Source organism: Cibotium barometz, chromosome 63, assembly GCF_041138505.1.
Source record: "Cibotium barometz isolate CiBa-2024 chromosome 63, ASM4113850v1, whole genome shotgun sequence".
NCBI lineage: Eukaryota > Viridiplantae > Streptophyta > Polypodiopsida > Cyatheales > Cibotiaceae > Cibotium > Cibotium barometz.
The window spans coordinates 33,567,679-33,593,550 of record NC_141108.1 but is presented as its reverse complement, the minus strand read 5'-3'; the positions used below and the strand labels follow the sequence as shown (position 1 = coordinate 33,593,550).

Sequence of the window (25,872 nt, the reverse complement as noted above, 5' to 3'; positions counted from 1 at the left end):
GAAGGGAAGTTCTATGTGATGCCTGCAGGAATCATGTGTGAAGAAATACTCCTTGGAAGGGGTTGGATGGGACATAATCCGTGCAACATTAATTGGGATGCACGGACAACAACCTTATAGATGGCCTTCGGCCAAGTTACTATCCTCATTGATTGACGAACGAAGAGCTCATAACCACCGTTCCCCCATGCCACAAAATTCCCCATGCATTAACCATTATTTCACCACACCCCAACAAATGATGATATACCCTCAACGTCAGCAACTCCTCCACCTATCATTGTGAGGCTTCAACGGAGTACTACCACACCATTACCAATTCCTTCAGCCCTCAAGTACTCCCTTGTCATCAGCCTCTGAATTCCTCAAGGAAGCACCTCCCCCTACTTCGGCTTTGCCAAATTGGAACCGACTTCTCACATTGGCGAATTGGGTATGCAATTAATACAAAACCAGCAATGGGGTGCTGGAAGCATAGCCTTTGGGTACAAACCTTGATTCAGGGTGCCCAAAAAAATGCCACGGCCATACCACAACTACCACGGCCGTACTCTTTACAAGTTCTGATTTGCCACCATGGCCGTTCCTAGTTCGCCACACGGCTGTTCCAACCCATGCAGTGAAATGCCCCGGCCATTCCATCTTCAACCATCTGCCAACACGCGCTCAGAATTTGCCATGGCCATACCAACTTTTACTTAAAAGGCCTTGCTCGTTCCCTTTTCAACCGTTCAGTACACCCATTCCAACCGATGATGTGAACGCCCGTTCCCTTCTCCATTTCACAAGCCCATGCCCGTACCAACACCAAATTAGGAGCCTGCGCCCGTTTGCTCTTATTTTTCAACTGTTGTGCCCGTTTGCTAGAGTTGCCATGCCTGTTCACTCCTGTTTTCTAACCACCCCACGCCTGTTCATTTTAGATGCCACGGTCGTTCGCTATAGATGCCACGGTCGTACCCTTCTGAAAACTATAAATATGGGCCCCACCTCCTTATTTCCTCACTTTCAGCTTTCTTTGTAACCAAACTCTTGAAAAAATTTCTCTCAAAACTTCGCACCCTTCTTGCACCATGACTGACACCTCAGACTCTTCTAGGGAGGTTCTCCACCATACCTCCATCAGGAAGAAGCCTAGCAGGGAGCAGATTTGAGGAGTATACCCGGTACTCCACACAGTTATCTCATCTGAGGAAGGCCCTGATGAAACAGGTGAATGGCCACACAGTGCACTCCCTCATGAAGAACAAGGTGGAGCACAAGCTCCTCTATTATTTCACTAGGCCATGCTACGGGGCAATAGCAGCCGACCCTCCAATTGTATATGAAAGATCCCTTCCCCCTTCGCGCAATGAATTTTGGGGTGCTAGCAGCGGAAGTAGCACTTCTTGTGCAGGTCAGAGCCTCTCACTCGGGGCCTCGCCCACCACGGATATCCGAACAAGAGACTAATCCCTTGGTTCTTCATAAACCGAACCCGGAAGAAAAACTTCCCTCGCCCAGCAAACATGGGCGATTCCTCCATGATATTTTTATTCTAACGTAGTCAAGACCCTTAACTAACCAAACTGATCCGACCGAACCCGTAAGTCACATGGTCAGATCAAGGAAGAGACTTGTACTTGAATCATAGAGACCAACACTTTTTTCCTCATCAAGAGGCACAGCCGTTGATTCTTTTCCATAGGACAAAGACTATCCGGGAGTTACTTCATCTATCGTAACATAGCAGAATTGAGTCTCATTTTAGGGATCCATCAGTCCAGCCTAACCCCATCCAATTCCATGGGTTAGCCAACCACTGTAGTGATAGGATCCATTTAGGAATTTGGTTATGTTTTGCCCAAGGTACCAGAGAAAAGAGTTCCCAGGCCCCCTAACCAGCGCTTCAAGCAAACTTTAAGATAGTCACACCACTTACACACCCAATATGAAATTGCCTATTTCACAGATTCAGCTGTGAAATTGCCTATTTCACAGATTCAGCTATCTTTAAAACAATCTTTTAATGAAACCATAGTATCACTGATCATAATCCTCCAAAATATCTAGGTTAAATTCTAATTTCCAATCATTCCTTCATCGGTGTACCTATGGCATCATTGGCAAACAACCAAGATTCTCACCACCTGTTCACTCAAGGGCCTTTTCAATAGTTCCTAGCTCATAGTACCCGAAAATATATTCACTTATAAAAATCCAAATGGACTCTCCGTTGAAGATCAGCAAGATCAACCAACATATCCATATAAAAGAGCCATGGACTCATCCGTTGGAGGACCAACAACAACAAGGACAATCAACCAGATCCATGCCCGAGTTCAGAAAACAACTCTAACTCCTTGTTCCATTTTCTTCATCGACGCACACGTGGGTATATCTTCGACGATCCAGAGCCCGAGCACCGTATGGTCAGCACACTCTAGGCTCCTTCGCAGGTCACCTAGCGCTTCACTCATAGGCCGCTTCCTTGGTCCCTCATCCACCGTACCGGAAGCTCACCATTTAAATCGAACCGAGGCTGGTCAAGACCTCAGCCGACCATGCTACGCGAGACGTCCTCCGTTGAGCTGTTGTAACTTTATCACTTAGGTCTCAACCACGACCGCATTTACAAGAAGGTCAAAATGCTCCTCCAGCATTCTTGACATAAGAAATCATTTAAAAACAGGTCATAAATACAGTTTCTAACGAGCTCTCATCTTTCCACATTGTTCCACATCATTTCTCGTTATTCCACATTCTTCTACATCAATTCACATTGATTATTCCACATCCAGTCATATGTATTCCAATCGTCTTCATCCATTCTCATCCAATCACATCATATTACATCTCATCACATCTATCCACATCTATCCTCATCACATCTTCATCCATTCTCATCTAATCACATCATATTACATCTCATCACATCTATCCACATCTATCCTTATTACATCTCATCCATTCATATCTATCCATATCCACATCACATCACATCACATCCATTCACATCACATCTCATCCATTCACATCTACCCCGATTCACATCACATCTACCCCGATTCACATCACATCTCATCACATCCATTCACATCACATCTCATCCATTCACATCTCATCACATCATACTCACATCCATTTACATCTCACAATACCATATTCACATCGCATCACATCCATTTAGATATCATCACATCCATTCACATCTCATCGCATCCATTCACATCTCATCACATCCATCACACCCATTCAAATCCATCACATTCATTGCATCCACATCACATCACATACATTCCATCCACATTACATCACGTCCACATCTATCCACATCACATCTCATTCATTCCATCCACAGTACATCACATCCACATCTATCCATATCTCATCACATTCACATCCACATCTATTTACATCACATCACATCTCATCCACATCTCTTCATTCATTCACATGCACATCTATCACACCACATCTCATTCTCATCCATTTACATCACCTCACATCCTTTCACATATCATCACATCTCTGCCAGTTGTTGCTTAATGCTTTTATATCTGTTCAAGTGTGTGATTAAAGGTTCACTTTCCTTCATGTCCAATTTGTAGAATTGCATTAATAGATTTATCTTTGAATTTTTAGCTTGTGTGCCAAATAATTTATTGAGTTCATCCCATGCATCTTTTGCCCATTGTATCCCTGTGATGTGATGAATGATTTCATCATTTAAACTAAGTGCAATAAGTCCCAATGCTTTTTCATTCCTGCTCTTCCACTCATTTTCTCCTCTCTCTGGACATTCATCTCTTCCCTTAACTAACCCCCACAGATTTTTCCTCATGAGCAAATACATGGTTTTTGTCTGCCATGTGTAAAACTGCTCCCCATTAAATTTGGCTATTTCTTGTGCTGCTGTACTCATGATGATGTGAAGGGGGTCTTACCTCTTGATCCAATTTCAAGATTCAAGGGCAGTGTCTACACTTTTACAACTCAATCTGGTGTTTAAGAGATGATTACAACAAATTTATCAGCATAAAATCACCAGAAATTACATTAAATCAAGGGTAACCAATTTGTACGGAATGGTTGGAGTATCAAACCAACTCCAAATTGTAATCTGAAGTTATAGGGATCTGTATCAGATACCCAATGGCTAATTTGAACCCTCAATTGCACCAAAATACAGTGATTAGCACTGATTAGCAAATTAATCCACTGTTTTGTGTGCAAAAAACAGAGTATGCGAGGAGTCCAGATCTGATGCCTTCATAAATGGGCTATTGTTGCCCAAGCACCACTATGCTTTGCTAGCAATAGAGCCACATGATGGTCAACGACGATAAAAATTTTACAATACCATACTACTGCAAGGAAGGGGATCCAACTTTAATGGATTTCTATGATGCTGAATGCAAAAGGTAACAAGCCTCTTCCACAAAAGCCCCTCTACACAATTACCTACCATTTGCGTCAACAACCGACTCCGATAATGTATCTACTCCTTCAATCCCATCCTCACCAACAAAGTTAGATGCCAATACCTCGCAATCAACAACTATTCCTGAAGAAGTTCCCACACCGCAACCATCTATCTCTAACAAGGAACTCAAAGGAAAAGCCCCCGAGCTTATGACTCTTCATCAACAAACCCCACCAAAGGAGACAACCGCATGCTTGAAAGCCTCATCATCGCGAACAGCCACTCCACAAGAGACTCTAGCCTCATCATCTTCAACAATGCCCACACATGTAACCTTACTTATGATTGCTAAAAACAAAGTGAGGAAAAAAATTAAAAGCTCACACAAATATAAAAACCCCACCCCGTTCAATAAACCACTAACATTTTCATTCACTAACTAGCTTTTCTTATTCCTTCCAGAGGGACAAATACCATTGAGCGTCAATCAACATCAAAGCCATCAACAAAACTTGTCCATTCTCCCCACACAAAGGTCTTCAACACGCGATCACACGAGGACGCAATTGCCATCAAGAAGGGGGGGATGTTAACCCAATTCTAGGGTTGACAGGATCTACCTCATTATCTTATATCAAGGAGTCACGTAGATACACCAAAGGGTCATACATTCAAGATATGAATCAATAGTGTCCAAAGCTACAACTTGGACAAGCTCCCGTAATGGTGTGACACGGAGTATTTATGTGACGATTCCCACAGCATGTGGTAGCAAGTCAGCCTTGAAGTCCTAAGTGATGTACTTCATGGATATATTATGAGAGTAGTCATTGTAATAGCATTAGGCCTCTTATCAGCCTAAAGTGCCCAGTCGGCCACAATTTAAGTGAGTGTGAACACTTATGGCCGTATATATAAATGAATATCTCTCATAATACAATATACTCTCCCATTCTGCAATTGAGTCTTGCTCTTGCTAATCCTCTTGCTAATCTCTCTCCCTAATGCATGCTAGTGAGTGTGTGTGAGTGAAGTGAGGTGAGAGACGCGACGAGTACTCGTAGTGCAATGCAACGGTGTGACAACACTCGCGAGACGGGAGGCGCGGTGGAATTGCTTCTCAAGGAGTTCTAGAGGTTGGAGACCTCAAGGGTTACGAGCTCTTGGCTTGGAAAGATCCTCTCACGACAATTGCAGTTCACCAAGTAATCTCTTGTTGAATGTGTTTCAAGGGGGGTTAGGGTGAGCCATAACACACACAGAGTTAAAGCTTGTGGTGTTTTGAAACATCATTCGAAGGGAAGATTGCTAGATTTCAAGAAAACTCAGAATGAAGGCATGGTGGCAGTGGTTCATGTCTACATGGCTTCAAACATTCATCTTCCTCCTCAAATAGCAAAAAACAACTTGTTTCCTTGTAATTGTAAGTATTTTATTCTTGATGTGGTTCTATTCAAATCATTTTGGCATACCCTTGTTGTTCACTTCTTTTTTTGGGTGATTTTGTGTATGTAGACATATTCCCATCAAGTTACATAGAGGAACAACCATTGAAGAGCATAACAAGGACCTTCATTACTTTCTATTTCACCATAGGTGAGGTTTTATTTCCTAACAAGAACCCTAAGACACTTCTTGGCAGTAGAATATTTTTTTTCACACTCTTACATAGTTCCCTCCTTTAGGCCTAAAGACTATGGAAGACTTGAAAAGCTTTCGTTTCCCTCATTAGGTAGTATTGAGTAGCCAATCTCAGACAAATGGAGTGTAGATGTCTTCAAACAAAAGATGATTAGTGATATCCAATCCTCTTTAAAATTTACAAATCCCTCTCAATCAGTAGTTCTTAGTTGGTATGCTCCCATTCATCTTTTTGTGCACATGTTTTGTAAGCTTCTGCCACACAAGTCACTCCAGCAATGTTCGTTTACAAGAAATTGCAATTTGAACATATGAATGGTTTATTTGGAAATGCATGGGATCTAGTGGAAGGGGTGCATAAGAGAGATGTATATTCTTGCAGATTTGTGATTTTAAGTATCACACTTCGATACTTGAAATCACGCTCAAATTTATACATCCAATTCTTTTACGAGCGATGGGTGGATGAAGACAAAGGGGGAGTGGATACCATTGTTGTCCTGTGAGGGTGTTGATTCACCCATAGAACTACCGGGAAAACTACCCAATGGCACCATTGATCTTGTCAACACTAGCAAAGAATGGAGCTTAGCAGACGTTCGAGAACACCTACTAATCATGGGATTTGAGGAAGTACAAGATGCAAGCTTCAAGATAGAACATCAAAAGGTATTATCTTTTTCCTCATTAATTTTTGAGTTCATTTTTCTTAACCATCCATGCTCTGATGATATTTGTTCATATGTGTTTGTGTAGATTGGGAGACGTATGGAGGTCTTTCATGGTTCGTGATTCTTAGAGGGACATGGGTGTGGAATTGTAATTAGGAGGGACATGGGTGTGGAATTGGAATTAGGAGTGTAATTGAATAATGTCATTGTAAACTTTTTTCTCATTGTAATCCAACTTTTCCTTTTTTGGTCGATATGTAATGAATGGCATGGACTATTTGGATGAAGCTTGAATGATTCAAATAAGTTCAATTTGTATAAGTTTGTACAAAATTATTATTTGGATATGTTTGATTAAATGTATTAGGAGGGACATGGGTGTGGAATTGGAATTAGGAGTGTAATTGAATAATGTCATTGTAAATTTTTTTCTCATTTTATAAAGTATTTTGGGCGATCAGCCCTTTTTTATAAGTGTGAAATTGTCGATTCCAAACCCTAATTTTTTTATAAATAGGGAACCTCCCTCATTTTTATCATTTGTATCACCAGCACTCGCGTGCACTTTGCTAGCATACATTCCCTAGAGCTTTGCTTGTACTCTCATTGCATTCCTAATGGATGATTTCGTGGCGTATGAGAACTTTCTCAACAAGAGCTATTTCACATATTCTCTCGCACCATTGACTTCGAAGCAACTATCCTCCTCGTGGAACAGGACTACAAGGAGACCTTGGAGTACTTGGATTATTAGGTGAAGCCCTTTGCTGTGATCATACCTGACAGTAACACTCTCTAGGTCCCTTGCGAGCTTCTATGCTACATCAACAAAATGGATGCAAACTATCCTAAGAGATTTCATAGGTACCAGCAAGCCGTGCAACAAGATGGGAACTTCAAGGTGCTTTCCACTGAGGAAGTGGTTGCCCTTATTAAGGGAAACATCGGCACCAACTTTTTGTCATGGATCTCAGCATTCATTCTCATGCTGAATGAACAAGAGTCTGATGATTAAGGTTGAGGTCGGTGATGTTGCCTTGGCCAATTTAGTTAAGGGGCAAGGAGGTAGATCTAAAGCCCGAGCTCCTTGATTAAGTGGCGGAGCAAGCTCTAGCCTTGGTTCTTCGAGAACACAAAGAGGCAAAAATGTTGAAGGTACAACCTCACGGGTGAGTGGAGAAGGGTCATCAATGGAGGGAGAAATGGTGGTTGTGGATTCACCTATGGGCGGATGAGGCCGATGAGATAGGGACAACACCAGATATGCCCGAGTTAGCACTAGGTACGCTTAGCTCCGTAGTGGTAGATGGAGAGGAGTTTCTCTTCTTTGCAGGACATAGAGAAAATGTTTAAAGTAAAGCAAGATGAGTGCTTGTCTCTCCTTACCATCGGGTTAGATTCTCCACTTGATAACAAAACCTCTCAATACATAACAGAGCAACTTGTATCAATTGATGGTACGGTATTAGAGAGTATCCAATTTGTTCAAGGGTAAATACAAGAGGTTGAGTAGGGTTAGGTGCCCGAGGAGGAATTTAAAGAAGTACAAGCTAGCGTGCCCCAAGTCACAGCTCGGTGCATTCGCCTCCTCAACAATTGGAGGAGCACAAGTCCTTAATTAACATTGAGCAACCAGATGTCATAGCATCTGATGAACTACACTCAGAAAGTTAATAATCCCTAGTTTTTTACTCCTATTCATGGCATGATTGATTCTAAAATGTGGTTTGTATGCAGTATGTGATGGAGTTGGATGCCTGGGTACATCGTTAGGCAGCACAAGGATCCCTGTGGAACTAATTCAGCATTGGCCTATTACATGGGCCGTATTCCAACTAAAGACATTGTGGTAAGCATGTTTGGCCCTAGGTTTCCCCGTGCTGGCCTAGGGCCTTCTGGGCCCATCCAGCCCCCTCGAGGGCTGGGGCAGGGTTTGAAAGGCACAAAGAGACTTGAAAAAAAAAATTTTAGATTCTTAGGAAAAAAATTGTTATTTTTTTGAAAATTTATTACAAATTCATAATCCAATTTTACAATTCAATTAGGTATATATATATATATATATATATATGTAAAATCTCAAAAGAAATCTACAAACAATTGCACTTCTGTGTTTTATGACATGTTTTGAGAGAATTGGTGAAATCTAGTTCAATTTTTCACATGGTACATTAATAAAATATATTTCAAAATGTGTCTCAAAACAAAAATCCATGATTAAAACGTGACAAGACAAACAAAAAAAAACCTGAGCTTTCTATTGTGATAAAGATAAGTTTTTACATAGCACCAATGCTGATTAGTCTTAACAACGCAAAAGTCTATCTAATTTAAGATCCTTTGTCATAATAGTAACCCTCTTGGCATGGATAGCACAAAGGTTTGCATCCTCAAAAAGGTCACCAAAAAAGCTTCTACAACTTCTTGTAAAGCTCCCAAGGCAAGGCTTTGCACACGATAGTCTTGAAAGTAACTATATAGGATTCCTCTTAGAAGACGTGTGAAAGGTGCCTTGGGAATAAGGATATCCACATATTTTTGAAATCTACTTATCTCTTGGCAGTGCCTTGACTCCATATTTCCTCCTCCTCCTCCCTAGTGCACGTGGAGGCACATTCGGGTTCTGAGGCCTTGGAGGACGAGGAGCCTTCTTCCAGTCAGGTCCCTTAGGCCGGCCACCACGGTGAGGTTGTGGTGAAGGTTCTACTACCTTACTGCTGTGGAGATGCTTGTAAATATAAAACACGAGGCGTGCTCCCCTCACTTGTAGAGCCACCTTATCCTCCATCTGCTTGTTAGACTTCCTCCTTATCCTTCACGCCTGTTTGTTTGACTTCCTCTCGTGTTGTTGGAAGGGGATCCATATTGCCAAGGAGCATGTTCCTAGCACGTTGTTGTCCTAATGGAGGTGGAATATTTAGTCCTTCCCATGGTGGAGGACCCTACTCATACTCCTGCTTGTTGTCATTTGTTGATGATTCTGTGCTATCGGGATCGTGAGGACGCTTTCTAGTATTAGTAGCAACATTGGCAAGATGTGGAGGTACTCTACGTGCAATATTCTTAGTTTGAGCCATGGGTAAGAAAGTGAGGAGAGAAAAAGTAAAATGACAAAAATGAGGCCATAGAGCCTTTTTATAGGCACTTGAATATTAGGTCAAATTTTTAAAAATGACAATTTGGTGTGAAAAAAATAATAATGTCCATTACAATTTAATGTTATTTCACCCAAAATTTACCCTTTCTAACCATTGTAGAACGCCATGCAACATGGCGTGTTGACCCACTACTTTAGTTCCATCTAGCCCTATTGGTCTCCTTCATGCGAAGTTGGACTTCTTTTGCAATTTGAGATGCCTTTGCTATCTCCTTCAATAAGCTTCTACTCAATGTGTATCGAAAAAACCAATCAAACATAAGGTAATTTGTTCATCCACCATGATGAATGTTCTTGAAATAGATTCCCTTTGCCCTATAATCTGACTTCTCCATCCCTTGGGTGCTCCACATGTCGAGGAAACCATACTTTTCCAATTAATATGATCCATGAGCGTAACAATATACTGGAAAAAAGCAATTGCGTGAGTGATTATAAATACATATAGATTGTAACAACTTGATAATAACAAAAATGTATCATGTAATGGGTGATTGATGTTTCCCCCCAGCTGTCAATGACCAGTTGAGTAAACTCGATGATTGTTGTCTTGAATATGCTCCATTGTTCAGCACTGGTAGTACTTAACAACATGATTGGCACCATCTTGTTAAAACAAGCCCAAACCTTTGCACGCTTATTACGTAGACTTGCATCGTTGCTTTGGAGTTTTTCCTCGCCATGACATGCAAAAATCGCCCAGCCTTTGCTCCACTCATTGATACTTGTTGTGCCCCACAACGTAATTATCTCCAAACATCTTTGCATCTTTCACTATTTTGGTGTTGCCTCCATGCACCCCTAGAGAGTTGAGTAGATCCTCCACTTTGGAAAAATGGCTTCCATGGATCAAGCAACCGACTTCATAGTGAATGTAAAGTTAATGTGCAATTTGAAAAACTTATCAAATATTCTCATTATGGCATGTAATGTGCAGAAGTGAATTTTTTCACATGGGAATAAAATAATGGGATTCCATGTAGGATCCTTGGCATCCCTGTTTGGCAGTGCTTTCCAAGTTGCATAACGTGACTCCATTGCAATTCATCTTCCTTCTTGTACGTTTTCTTTGATTTCTTCATACATAGAGGGCAAGGAAGCAAAGAGGTAGCACTTGTGTCACAACCAAGCATACATTTGATTGTTTTCAAATCTCCTACTAAATGCCAATCCACTATAGAGGTACCCACACCTGGAACTTCAAGTTGTTCACCATTTATTTGTCGCTTGATGACTTCAACAAAAGCATCCAATCTAGCATTTCATGGTTCTCCTTTGGCACCTCAAAAGCTCCTAACCACCAATTGTCTTTTTCAGATTGAACACTCAAAGAAGGCACCTTGTCCTTGTCCTTTGCATGTGCCATTGCCCCATTCATGAGTGTAAGTCCCATTCTTTCCAATCTGCGTCCTTTGACAATTTGGCTTGACGAATGTCAGCGAGATGAAGACATCGCATTTAGCTTCAATACGAAAGAGACCACTCCCATAGACTCCACAATCATGAAGCAACACAGATATACATATTATTTGATTTTCACCATGAATAAGAAAGTTTAGATCATACTAAACTTCATGAGAGACTTTATAAAATTTTATCATTGCTTGTTCAATCCTCTCCTTTGATTTGTCCTTCAATACTTTTATTCCCCCTACATGGAAATACTCACTGACAAGTGATCTTACACATGTGAAGGCATCGTAATCTACTTTGATATCACCCTTTTGATTTGTCCTTCAATACTTTTATCCCCTCTACATGGAAATACTCACTCAATGTTGATGAAGGCATCGTAATCTACTTTGATATCACCCTTTGATTTGTCCTTCAATACTTTTATTCCCCCTACATGGAAATACTCACTGACAAGTGATCTTACATGTGCATTATTTGTCTTCTTTGCCAATGCAACTTTGTACGGAAGAAAGTGGCTTTTGATCCCTCGCTTGTGTGAAGAGCCTCCTTTGTGATGGCATGGATGGACTCATAGCCTTTTCGACTTGTACCTGCTTATCACAAGCACTTTGAATATCATTTGCACTCAAAATCCCCTCAATGTCCTTCATGATTTCTTTCGTGAAAACATCATGAAATTTCTTGTAATTGGGGTCACAAACAATAGCCAACATGTGTTGCTTCCTAATGCAAGCGTTCAAAAGACTCTCGGTGTAAGTTTGTGTATTTCTTGTCGATGCGTCAATCAAAAAGATCCTGAAATGTAAACGTTGAAGAAAAGTATTAGCTGTAGAACCCTTATGTAAATTATTCAACACTCAATTATTCACCTTATTACCATGATTCGCCTTTTCCTAGCACCACCGCCTATTACAAGCCTATCAATTTCTGATAGCTCTCTTTGGTGTTCCCTTGCACCAAACAACTGGGATTTTCTTCAAATGATATCTAGGCTTATTTAATTATTTCTCTTGTTCCTTGATTTGTATCTCCTTTTCTTTATTCTTATTCTCTAAATTTTATACTTGGTTTGTTAATTCTTCAATATTTGATTAAAGATGCAAATTTTATGTGTATATATGTTGCAAATACGCCCCGTCGTCACACAGACTGTTAGACGTTTACAATATCTAAGAAGCCCATTTTTTCCATCACCAATGTGATGTACTAAACTAGTCAGATCACTGAATAGTGGGTTATCTAAGGTTAATGGGTCACATGGATAGAACGCACCATCAACATGTTTCTTTCCTTCAGCCCTAAGTAAAGAAGTAGATGCATTATCCAATGGTTGTCTTACATGACTAGTTTAGTACATTACATTAGCCTAAACTATGCCTTCTTTTTTAGAAGATATTACTAATGTAAGAAAACATAAGATAGATCTTCATATTCATATAGAAGAGGAATATGCATTAATCAAACGTTCTGAATGGTGGGTTATTTAAGGTTAATGGGTCATGTGGATAGAGCGCACCATCAATCCATAAGTCTATAAGTTTCTTTCCATGAGCCCTAAGTAAAGAAGTGGATGCATTATACAATGGTTGTCTGACATAAGGACATTTGATTAAAGCATATTCCTCTTTTACACAAATATGAAGATCTATCTTACGTTTTCTTACATTAATAATATCTTCTAAAGGAGGCATGGTTTAGGCTAAGGTCAGCAATAAAAGAAAGATTAAAGTAAGATGAAAGTTGAGATATATTGATGGAAATAAAAGAAGGTAGTTGCAACCTAAAACTAGTAATATAATTTAATTTTTGAGGTTATCTAGGGAGTCACTTTTTGAGGTTATCTAGGGAGTCACTTTTTTATAAAAGACACTAAAGTCATACATTTTTTTAAAGGATTAACTAATAAAAAAGATGTAAGATTAAAATGAGGTAGTTATGGTTTAAAAAGACCTTGAAAAGGTACTTTTGAGGGTTACATATGATTGAGGGACCCTTTTTTGATTTAAAAATGTTAAATTTTAAAATTTTAAAATCCTAATTTTAGGGTCCCTTGGGAAAGAGAGAGACGTAAGGCCACATATATATATGCATGAGATATGATGAAAAAGATATGGGGCTTGAAAGAGCTAGTTATTGGCTAAAAATGACCTTGAGAAGGTAATTTTGGAAGTTACATATGATTGAGGGACCCTTTTTTTATTTAAAAATGATAAATTTTTAAATTTTCAAAAAAAACTCTAATTTTAGGATCCCTTATACCCACATTTTTCAAATTTTGGAGAAGAGAGAGGTGTGGGACCACATATATATGCATGAGATATGATGGAAAAGATATGGGGCTTGAAAGATGTAATTATTGGCTAAAAATGACCTTGAAAAAGTACTATTGGAGGTTACATCTGATTGAAGGACTCTTTTTTATTTTAAAATATCAAAATTTAAAAATTTAAAAAACCCCTAATTTTAGGAGTCCTTATACCCATGTTTTTGAAATTTAGGGAAGAAAGAGATGTGGGACTACATTAAAAAAACAAGTGGTCTAAGGAATCTCACACATAAAAAACTCAAAAATGAGAGTGGAGTACTCTAGAAATAGTGGTGACTTTCTCAAAAATTGAGTGGACCCTAGAGTAAAAATAGGAGAGGATCTAGGGGTTACTAGTCTAAAAAGGGATCCAAAAGTAGAGTACTCATTAGCTTGTCCCCCACTATGGAGCCAAGTTTAGCATTCTAAACCCAAAAAAATTAGCAACTTAAGCTAATCCTTACAGGACCCTTTTTGTAGTCCATATTTCTCTTAATGGTGGAAGTTTATGGAATCTCCCTGTATGATCGTGTGATGAAGAGTTAAAGGTAACTTTTGAGAATAGGAACAAGATGTATGACACGATGATGTCTAAAGATCTTTCTCATCAAAAGAAAGAAGAGTATGTGAATGTGTTGACTTTCCTAAACTTTTGCCACTAGATACAAGGATTTGAGGGATATTGATGGAGTGAAGATCACATCAATCTCAAAGAAGGCTCGAAACCTGTGGTTTCAAAATTAAGGAGATGAGGGCTAGTTAGGGGAGAAGATTTGAGAATAGAAATCAACAAGCTCTTAAATGCTACCCAGTGAAAGATTCTACATGGGTCTCATTAGTAGTGGTTTCACCAAAGAAAGGAGGGAAGAAGAGAATTTGTATTAACTTTAAGCCACTTATGTTTATACAAAAAGAGACCATTTTTCCATTCTAGGATGAGATCCTAGACAAAGTTGTTATGGCCATGAAAGATATACAGTGTGTGATGGATTTAGTGGATACTTTCAAATTCATATTGCTGAGGAGGACCAAAAGAGAACCACCATCGTGACACCTTGGGCACCTTTTCTATAGGGTAATGCCTTTTGGTCTTACCAATGCCACTTCCACTTCCCAAAGGTGCATGAATCAAGCTTTTGAGCCATACTTGGGTAAAGTTCATACAAGTATTTCTCGATGACTTTTGTGTCTATGTTTCGATCATAACTTAGGTAGAAAAGCTTTAGTCAGCTTTAAAAAGATTGGATGATGCTTTGGGTTCATTGAATTTCGAGAAGTGTCATATAGAGGAGAAGAACATTAACCTTGTTAAGGACGTATGGTATCTTAAGAGAGTATAGCAATAGATCCAGAAAAAGTTCAAGGTATTTTAGCTCTACAACTGCCTCCACAGTGAAACAATTCAAGTCAATGTACTGTAAAAGAAAATTCCGATCTTACTTATTGGCTAAGGATTTTATCTTCGAGTTCTTCACATCGCATGCATTTTCTAGCTAAGAAAACTCAACCACGTGGTTGGTTAAACCATTCAAATGGTTAACAAAGCTTCAAGAATACGATTTTTGTTTTCTCATTCAAGGAACAACCAGAGCCACTCTGGCCGATCTTCTTACTCATAAGAGGTTCAGGAAGAAGTGCAATTGCAGACTAAAGCCAACACTTCTACTTCTAATAACCTATGGAAGGTGCACATGTTTTGTATTTTGATGGTGCTTCTGCAAAAGGTAAGCGTAAGGGTAGTATTGGGGTGGTGCTTAAGGATTCGAATTCAAAGGTTCTTGTTAAGGAGGCTAAAGATTATGGGGGATATTTACACCAACAATGAAGCTGAGTACATAACCTTGTTAGTTGGACTTCAAAGATGTGTGGATTTTGGAACCAGTCCTTAGTGATCATCAAAGGAGATGCCTTGTTAGTAGTACATCAGTTGTTGCAGGGTACTTGGTAAGTAAGGAGAGACACTCTTAAGCATTTGTATCATCAGGCGGTGGCAAAATCAACACTAATTTCACAATGGATTGTTTGTTTTATAACAAGGAAAGCCAATGCAGAAGCAAATCTCTTAGCTACCTCAAGTTTGTTGGAGAATGCTTAGGTATTTATGCTTAAGACCTCACCTTTTGAAATAGATAATATTGCTCATTTCTTAAACACTGAAAGGTTGCCATCTTGTTTAGATTTAGATAAGTTTCAAAAGTGATATTTTTTTTTAAAAGGTTGCACTATGCTAGATAAGATCATTATAATCACGGTACCGATGGTGTTTTGAGAAGGGTAGTCAATCAAGAGGATGCTATGCACTATGCTAGATAAGATCATTATAATCAAGGTACCGATGGTGTTGAGAAGGGTTGTCAATCAAGAGGATGCTATGGACATTACGAAAGCTTGTCATGGGGATCTTTGTGGAGGTCATTATGCCCAAGAAGCCATGCTAAGGAAGATTTCACTTGCGGCATTCTATTGGCCTGGTATGCATAAGGATGTTATGTATTGGTGTAAATCTTCTCATTCATGTCACTATTTAGGTCGAAGTATCTTACAAAGTGGTCCTATGCACCCTATTATAGCCTTTGGTCTTTTTGAGAAGTGGGGTCGATTGCCTAAACCATCTTCAAGGAAGGTATATGTTCTTGTAGCCATGGACTATGCCACCAAGTGGTAGCATATGCCAAAGCCACCACAAATGATAAGGAGACAATGATTAAGTTTTTTAAAACAAGTTATTACTCGTTTTAGTTGTCCTCTCAAAATTATTTATGTTTTGAGGGCCAAGCTTTAGAGGAAATGTCTTGAAAGATTTAATAGCTCAACTCGAACTAAAATGACCCAAGAGAAAGAGGGATTGGGATCAATGGTTACCTTTTGCTACCTTTTGCTCTATGGGTTTATAGAACCACTCATAAAGAATCATTGGGTTTTAATCTTTTTCAAATAACTTCTTGTTTTGAAGCCATTTTGCCAACAAAATTGGAGATCGAGTCTCTTAGGCTTTCCATGTGTAGCGAGAATTAAGAGACTCAAAAGGTGTACCACAAATATCAACTTAGTTGGAAGCTTTGAATGAAGCTAGGAATGATGCATGGTCTAATTTCCGCTCCAATCAAGAGAGAAGAAGAGAATAACAAAGTGAAGAAAGAGGGATTTAAAAAGGGTTCTTTGGTTTTGAGGTATGACAAGTTGGATGACACATTGATGCAAAGCTACGGTGAGGTGGGAAGGTCATGCATGCTTACCGTAATGGTGTATACAGACTCGAACACTTGGATGGTACCCCACTTAAGCATGCTGTTAATAGGGACAACCTCAAAGCTTATTCAACCCGACCAACGAGGAGATTTACCCCTCATTTATGAAATGGGGGGGAATAAATGAGGGATCTCTTTTCAATACTTGAAATGATTTTGCCTATGTAAATAGTTGTGATTTCCAAGGTCTGTTGATATATAAAGTTTATAAGGTGTTTCAAGGAAGGACACACATCAAAATATCAATAAGTTACTTTAGGCACCAATAATGTTGAAGGTTTCTTTTCAAAAGGGAGATGGATAAAGTCAATGGATACCAGACTGCAATTATTTGATAGCTATAACGGGGTGTTGAAATCAATCTTTGCTTCTACAACTTTCATTTGTCCAAGTTCTTATACACTTCATTGCAAAAAAAGAAGACGTTACACTATTTGTGGTTGATTTGGAAGACGTGCTTTGGGTTTTGGGGTTGAGGTTCTTCATGTGTTGTGGAGTTGCTTTATCAATGAGCTCTAGTCATAGTGCACGAGTGTGGTACTAAGGAGTATCTCATGTGTGAGTAGGTGTTTATGAACTCCTCTCTTTCAAATTTGAAGTTTTCGGGTGGGAAAACATGAGGATTTTCATGTTAACAATAGAGGGATCGGAAGAGTTTTCATTGGGGTTGACTTCCTCAAGGTGAGAGAGAGAGAGAGGTCTATGTACATATGGCAATATGGTTTTCGATGTGTAGATTCAAGGGGGACGTGCGTTCATAGAGATTTCTTTCTTCTTTGTGAAGTTCAGTATAACCAAAGAAGGTCTAAGTGAACTTTTGGAGAGGATTAGGTACTGAGTTGGGAGGGAGAGCCTATACAGACAGATTATCACCTCTTTATAAAGATCTTCTTTGGTTGGTAATGGGTGGAATAGAACCAACGGTGGGTGAGGAGGGGTAAAGCAGTGATGATAAGGGCTCCTTGTAAACAATAGAGGCTATAGAAGGAGGTGATGCAGTGATTCGTATTCATTAGCAGTGCTGCTATACTGGTGTCTTTGTGCAGTCTGCAAGCTCAACATCGTGATAGGTTCAACGATCATAGGCGCAGTACTACAGTATTGTGTTTGTTGATAATGTTGCTGCTGGTGTAAGCTCCTACGTGCAACGAAGAAGATGAGATCAGTGGCCTGCTGCTAGTGAGCGCTTGGGAAGCTTTAGTGAGTATTCAATGGCGATCCAGCTACAAAAGCAAGAGCTGGAAGATCTACACCTTAACGCTTCAGTTGGCAAAGAGCATGACGAGGTTGCTAGCAAAGAAGTCTTTGTTCGTCAACAGGGAAGACCACCCAACAACATTTTCTCCAAAATGAATCTCTGATAAATACAAGGACTTACTTAAGATCAAACCCGGGATTTAAATTTTGTCTAAAATTGAACTTCAACACTTCTAAAATTGAACTTCAACGCTTCTAAATACTTTTAAGCATCAGGTTGGAAGAAGGCAAGCCACAGGTTCTAAAAGCCGTGCCCAGGTCTTCACGCTTATTCTGGAGTACAAGGCCACATGTTCTAAAAGCGTTATAGTAGCGTGCCCAGGTCTTCACTCTTATTCATATGCTGGAATGGAGTACAAGGCCAGTAAGCAATCGCCCATTGGCCCTCCCCTTCCTCTCCACCCCTATGTAGAAATTCAGAGACAGGAAATTGCTTCAAAAGGACCAGATGAACACGCACATGAGCACCTAACATGCTATCATTAAGAACCCTACATCCATGGCAATGAAATTTTTCAAAAAATTGCAATCCATATGATGAAAATTCATATCTTGGCTCCCGACTTCCTCCCTTCTGAAAGATCATCGCCAGAGCAAAGAGCACAAGGTCATTAACTACTTATGCAAACCACTGACGTCCACCTTGTTATCATCCTACTCAACTTTGATTACAAGCATACAGATACATAAGGGAAGAGCACCTAAAGAACCTCCACCTTGTAATCATCCTACTCAACCTTGATTACAAGCATGAAGATACATAAGGGAAGAGCACCTAAAGAACCTCATCCAATCCCCTAATGCCTCGAAGCTCTTACGTTACTGGAGAACAGGACTTACCTTCAACAGCAAAAACATGGACGCTAACTACGCCGACTGCTATAAAAAACCGAAGATGTACCTTCTGCTCACTTGTCTTATGATTGCTCCCGGCTTCGCTTCTCCTTGCCTTTTGTGGAACTTCCTGATTTTTGTTTCTGCTTTAGATCATACATTTTCTGTCCCTCTTTCCTAGCTCTAGACATGAGCCCGTCAAGAAATTTTCGACCCGGAAAATCTTTCGGGCACAGTTTCTCATACGTTTTGAACTGCTGCTCAGCCATGGCCTTGTCCCCTAAAACACTGTAAATGATTCCCTGCAGAAATCAACGTCTCATTAAACAAAGCCTCTGTCACGATTCAGAAAAAACATGGCAAAACAGGTCACAAACAGAAAAAAAAAAAAAGTGAACTCTCTTGGGGCCATACTTCAGCAGGGATTTCATGACCAAGGGAGCATACCTGGCAAAGGTAAGGTCGAAAATCATTGGCATCTTCATCAATCATCTCCTTGTAATGTTGTAATGCCTCCTGCAAATGTCCCTGCAAAAAAGCATCATCTCCACTTTTGACTATCAAATAGGTAGGGCAGAATTAAATTTGCATGAGCTATGAAGCGAAGGGTTTATTTTCCTTTTTTTTATTTTTATTTTTATTTATTTATTTTGGGTGGGGGAGAGAGAGAGAGAGAGTTCTATGAAACCAAAAAGATGCTATATATGATCCATAGAGTAAACACCACGTCAAGCCAAATGAAAATGAAAAACTAGCCGCCAAAAGAAAATCTATGTGGTACACCCTATTATGTACCTGGACAATAATCTACGGATTAGAGACCTAATCCAACGGAGGTAAGGGGCCCCAAGATTAGGGATTAGCATACAAATACTTGACTAGGGTTCTTGGATTGATAAAACAGGCTTCATGGCTGTTTATAAGGGTTAGATATTTATGGCATAGTTATCACTATATACGGAGGGCCTGGGTTATGATGAGACACAGTTGTGCGGATGCACCACTGCAGGTCTGGCTTGGACCAAGAAAGCTGACGTGCTCATGCCATGCCAATGGCAAGTAGATAGGTTGGCGTATCGAAGGCCTTCGGGCAGGCTTCAGTGGTATAGGACGCCGGAGACATGGGCCTATGGGATTGTGCAGGAGCCCTAGCCTTGGCTCGGGGGAGACCGGTGGATGCCGGTCGTGGTTGGGAGGTGAGCTACTAGCCTGCTACCTACTGATTTGGTTTAGTACTGACTGTGTTTTCAGCTGTGATTAGGGCAAATCTTGGGAAGGACTTTAGAGTTGGTATTAGAGCAACCCTAACACAGAGGCTGACAAAGGTATGCATGTCTAGGTGTAGATGTCGGGATTCCAAGTATTTCTCTCATCACTTCCCTTTCCTTAAAAGAATTGCTCTGTTGAAATTTGAGTTTACAAGGATTTTCTGGCGTTGAGATTGTGTGATGTATGGAAAGAAGCGCTAATTTTATGTGTTTGGTCGAGTACCCACCCACGATAGGCTTGCGAAGGAGGGATTGTTGCCATGTACCCTAAGCAGCCGGCTAGGGGCTAAGCCTAGCCATGCCACCAGCACACAGCCAGCAGCCCACCAGGCTGACTTGGGTGCGAACCCCCATGGCATGTAGGAAACACAGCCAACACAGCCGTAAGGAGAAAGCATAGGTGTACATGCGCAGAAAGGCAGCAGCAGATATGTGCAGAAAGCAGGCCACTTTTTTTCAGAAAAAAAGCTCGTATGTTCTTATTGTTGGATATTCAAAGTCTAGTAGGTGGGAATGCCCTCTTAGATGTGAACACCCTCTATATGTGTGTCCTTTAATGAGCATGTCAACACTCCCTATGAGTCATAGGACCGGCGTTGCCAGCATTTTCCTTACGATCCACAGCACGGGGGATTGGTAGTCGGGCCCTCGTATCCGCCACTTTGGTGTTTGCTTTTTCGAGAAACTTCTTGAGGATCTTCCTACAGATTGGGTATGGACTTGGACTTGGACTTTTCTTGGATCTAGACTTGGATTTGGGTATCGGATCTGGTACTAGCCCGGTGAGAGATTCTTGTGGGTCATCCCCGTGGTGTGCTTGGCATCGAAGATCTCGTGCCTCGACATTGACCTCGACTTGGATATCCTACATCGGCATATCTGTTTGTTTTGTATTCATTGATTGTACTGATCCTGGCCAACGTGCCCATGGATTGTTCTTGAATAAATTCTTGAAAGGGGGCGAGGACTGTGCAAAGTTCCCAAATCCCTTCTTTCTCTCCCCCTCTCTATCTTTATCTCTTGGATACATGGGCTTACACTCTCTCTCTCTCTCTCTCTCTCTCTCTCTCTCTCTCTCTCTACGCACGCAACATGGATCTCTTTCATCCCCCATAGCTTAGGCTTGCACCACTATAAACCCGAAATTCAACAATTGGTATCAGAGCTGGAGTAAGCTACAGAAGCCATACAGCTCAGGGTGTGAACCCTTGCACTCTACAACTAACCTAGGCGAAGATGATTGCGACCTGCCCGTGCACGGCTCGGCCCAACCGGGTGGCCTAGCGCTGCCTTTTGCCCACCCAAGCTGGCGATGTGCTGCTGCTATGCCACCACCCACCTACTGTCCGCCCACGCTCCAGCTTGCTGCTGTCACTACTGGCCCATCTTCTATTTACTATTGTCGCCCGGCTCCTCCCTCCACCAACGCCACTTGCAAATCTTCGACGCCTACACACAACCACCCGTCAGCAGCATCCAAAATTTGGGGCTTTCTGCAAAGTCAACCTCCTACGTGGATCACAACAGAAGTGCTATTGCCTTTGGAAAATTCTCTAGGGCAGATTTCCGTACACGGCAAACAAAGATCTAACTTCTTCTCATATGGAAGATGGAGTCACGAATGTGGTCAAGGGCACTAAGGAAGAGCCCAAAGGAGAGGAGAGATCCCCGGCAGTGTGAAACCGATCCCGTCAAGTGGGAAAGACTCCGTTGGACACCCACACACTTAATAGCACAACTTTAAAACCACAAATATGAAATGGACAACTTAAAAACAACTTGAATTTAAATGAGCAGAAATGGAAAAATGGACACCAGCACTGGGGCCGGAACGGGCCGACCCCCCTCTCAATATATGATATATTTATTGGGAGTATTTAATGAATACAATGCTCCATGGGTTCTGAGAACCAGATAATGTCCATGTACATATGAAAACAATACCAAACAAGTAGGCTCGGATTTCGATGAAGAAAACTCGAAGCAGAACGACCACTAGTGTGGCCCAATCGCTACGGTCCTGTGCTTTCACTGGACTCCGCGGAGAGCGCCTCACTGGTGTTCCGAGACCACGCACAAACAGGCGCTCTCGTACTAACGCCTGGCTCTCCCGATCTCAGCACCTTTGGACCGAGGTTTGCCAATACAGCTTGGACAACCCGGCACCGAACGGGTGTTGGCCGAGCGGGTTGAATCTTTTATCAGATTTAAACATATAATACTTTACTCAAATCTGAAAATCACTTACTTGTGGATGGTATACCCGAGGTATCTGTCTGTGTGTAGCTACCAGTGGAGGATATCAGGGATGTAGTCACCTGGCTGTAGATGAACACTACAAGCGCCTGCAAGGGGCAGCGTCGTCTGCTAGTACTGGTATACGCCGCCCTTGTAGACAGCAGCACAGCTCGTAGTAGTAATCACCTGCTGATTAGATGCGACACCTGGCTGTAGGAGTAGCCACCTGTGGTGTAGTGAGAGCCCACAGGATATGCAGCGCAGCCACCAGTGTAGTTTATAACCGCCAGCAGGGGGTATAGAAGTGCAGTAGCCTTAAGGTAGTCAGCCGTCTGTGAAGAGCAGCAGCATGCGTGGAGTTAACAGCCGTAGAGCAAACAGCCATCTACCACAGTATTCAGCCTCCTGTAGAGAGGCAGGCGCAGCCAGCAGCAGAGGGTCGCCTCCATGAAGAGCATGCGCCAGAGTACAGGGGAAAAATGACAGCGCCAGCAGCAAAAATCAGAGTGGCACCGCCCGCAGCCTGGTTGCTGTAGGAGCAGGGGCACATATGGATTCAGCAGCAGCCGCCTGAGAGCATGCTTGGCTGCAGCCAGTCCACAATCGCCTCCAAGAAAGGAAGCGCAGGTTGGTGAAATAAACGCCTGAAGGAAGCGATGGATCCCCACGCTTGAGAGAGAGATTTCTTTTAATTAAAATTCAAGTGAAGTTAACCTTAGAGATACTCACGCATGCATGTGGGGGATTAGTGGGGGTTGGTGCCCATGCCCACCCCCACACTCACTTAAAAGTGAGGCTCCCCACCTTGGCCCCAAAGTGGGTGCCCAAAGGGGGTGCCCACTTTTAAATAAGTGTGAACCCCTAACCTTATAAATCAAAGGGTTAGAATATAAAACATTAAAACAACATGTACCATATACTTACCACCTGTTCACATGCACTGAAATTCGTCAGAATACAGGGCAAACTTCACGACTCACTGGCAGGCGTCCCCGCTCAGTAAGTAACACGTCAAGCAGGCAAACACACAAATACATGTCATGCGAAAACAGTTTCAAACATGCAAAATATGTGTGCATGTGCAAAAAGTAACATGGACATATCTCCCGTTCATGGAACAAGTACAAAATATCTGTCGGCACAAAACTGGCACGACATTTAATACATAAAAACCTGGTCTTCCTATGGAGTGACAGTCCCATAGGTAAGACACAGTTCCAGGCACGAGTTTCCCTAGGTGTGACAATCCCATAGGTAAAACACGGCACGAATACTGGCTCTTTCATGGCGTGACAGTCCCATGGATCGAACACAGTCCAGGTCATACACGGGTGGCACTGGTCTGGCTCCCGTCCATACGACACCATCCTGCTAACACACGGGTGGCACCAGTCTGGCTCCCGTCCATGTCAGCAAAATACTGGCCTCTTCACATGAGACACCGGCCTGGCCTCAAGTGAACGAGACGCAAAAAACTAGGAATGGACCAAATGGTCGGCCAATTGGTGACACAGTGCGAGCTTGGCAAGACAAGAATGACAAAGCACTCGCATACATCGGCTTGGGACTAGCTGACAACCTCATACATCATCTTGACCTAGACAAACAGCCAAATAGGTATGGAAAAAATCTGTTCGAAAACAAGATTAATAATTCCAAAGTTTTTCTCAAGCAAAAATAATAATAATATGAAAAGGAAAGAAGCTCAAACTCTACAAGAACACCTAGGCTCAGTTTTTCAGCAACTCACTGCCCTCAAGTTGCAAGTTAATGAGCACAATATCAAAGTAGTACCTCTATCCAATTCAAAAAAGATTTCTACGTATGCAGAGACCCTCACTATTCTTAGAGTGGCCCGTCAGATGTCATATGAGGATATGGTTACCATCCTCATTGATGAGGACCGATCAGAAAGTGCACTTACTTATAAAAGCTTGGATACTCAAAACATAGGTGCTTCAAGTGGATGGCCAAGGAGCAAGCTGAAGATCATGCAAATCTAGTAGGAGAATGTAGCATACGCCAAGCTAGGATTGTGTGAAACAACAAGGCCATCTTTATACTTGAGTTTAGTTAGCAATCCTTTAAACAACATACATGAACTGAAAGAGTAGTCGAGACGACACCAGATGGGGTCCCAATTACCCACTAAAGGGCCCCAACTTGCAAGCAAGAGTATTTGCTTTACTTCTTCAAGCTGAACTATGTCCACAAGACTGAGCGGACAAACTAACTAACTGACCACCAAACGCAAGGACAAAGTGACCAAACACTGGGCAGAATGTTATGTGCACATTAACTGCGCATATACTAGGAGGCTAACCCACCCTAAGCATGTGAGCAAGGGAGCATGCTCTAGTGGAGCAAGAGTTCGGTCTAACCTTGGGTTGAGGTTAGGGTTAGGCAACCAAGGGTCACACATAGAAATGGTGAGTCAAGAGTCACTTGAGGGCCCTCCAATATAATAGGGGCATAGGGCATGGGGCGCTCTCAAGGGATGTTCTCTTGTGTAGAGCATTGTATCTACTCTCTTGTCATTTCATGCTAGAGCTATGTGCTGCTGGAGTGAAGTCATATCTCTTGGTGGTATAGGACACCAAGGTAAGGTATGTGGTACTTCATTGTATTTTATGTGTGCACCCTTGGGCTCAGGGGTGGTCGGGTGGATGAGTATATACCTGGTTTATACATGTTTCTGCATAGTGATTAGCTAGAGAGATCTTTAGGGTTTTAACACAGAACTATGCATAAGCTGTAGGCGACCATGAAGCTATCTTCGGAGAGAATACGTCGGCCCCAGACTGAGGGATAGTGCTCTGAGAACTCTGGGAAAAGGCTGAGGTTCTGATGCCTTAGGGTTGAGAGCACAAAGGATGCTAAAGTATGCAAAGACACGCTGCCTAAGCACACATGCTTAGACTTTTGGGTCTTAATGCTAGCTGATGGTGATTTTCACCCATAGCAAGACTTGCCCTTCATGGGTTGGCCTTGGGGCTACCTTCATATAGTAGGACTGGCCCCTACTATATGGATGCAACTAATATGCTTCTAATGCATTCTACACCTAAGCCTGCCATCTACATGTACCTACATGAGGACTACTTGCTGAATTCTCCAAAGTGGGTTAAGAGGACTGACCTAACAGACCTCTATGGCTGGAAGACTGACCTACGTAGCTCATGCCTAACATGTCCCAGACTGGGGCTCACAATGGGGTCACGGCATATGACAAAATCTCCTATCAAGGTACTACTTATGTACATGTTTCTTGCACTGTTGTTGATAAGCCAGTGTGTCACCATGTACGCATGTGACATTCTCTCCTGCTTAGCTTGGCGACAGGTTAATGGCTTCGAGGTAGTCCACCAATAACTGTGGATACTCGGGGAAGAATTCTTCATCCAGTCAAACAGTTTCATGGGTCCCTTGATC

The 25,872-nt window shown here is 41.6% G+C and overlaps 1 protein-coding gene across 3 annotated transcripts in view; it reads right to left on the bottom strand.

Annotated features, from left to right (window-relative positions):
* Nucleotides 1-18,155: 18,155 nt before the first annotated feature.
* Nucleotides 18,156-25,872, bottom strand: part of LOC147603974 (uncharacterized) — a 35,718-nt gene continuing 28,001 nt past the window's right edge. Inside the window, exons 3-5 of one of the 3 annotated variants that reach the window (XM_086796091.1) lie at nucleotides 19,382-19,462; nucleotides 19,002-19,236; nucleotides 18,156-18,504 (exon numbers count right to left, since the gene is read on the bottom strand). In XM_086796091.1, the coding sequence (XP_086652217.1) occupies nucleotides 19,018-19,236; nucleotides 19,382-19,462 (300 nt within the window). In that variant the 3' untranslated portion in view covers nucleotides 18,156-18,504; nucleotides 19,002-19,017. Of the gene's footprint in view, nucleotides 18,505-18,599; nucleotides 19,237-19,381; nucleotides 19,463-25,872 lie in introns of those variants that run through there. The other 2 variants (XM_086796090.1, XM_086796089.1) reach the window with 2 other exon arrangements.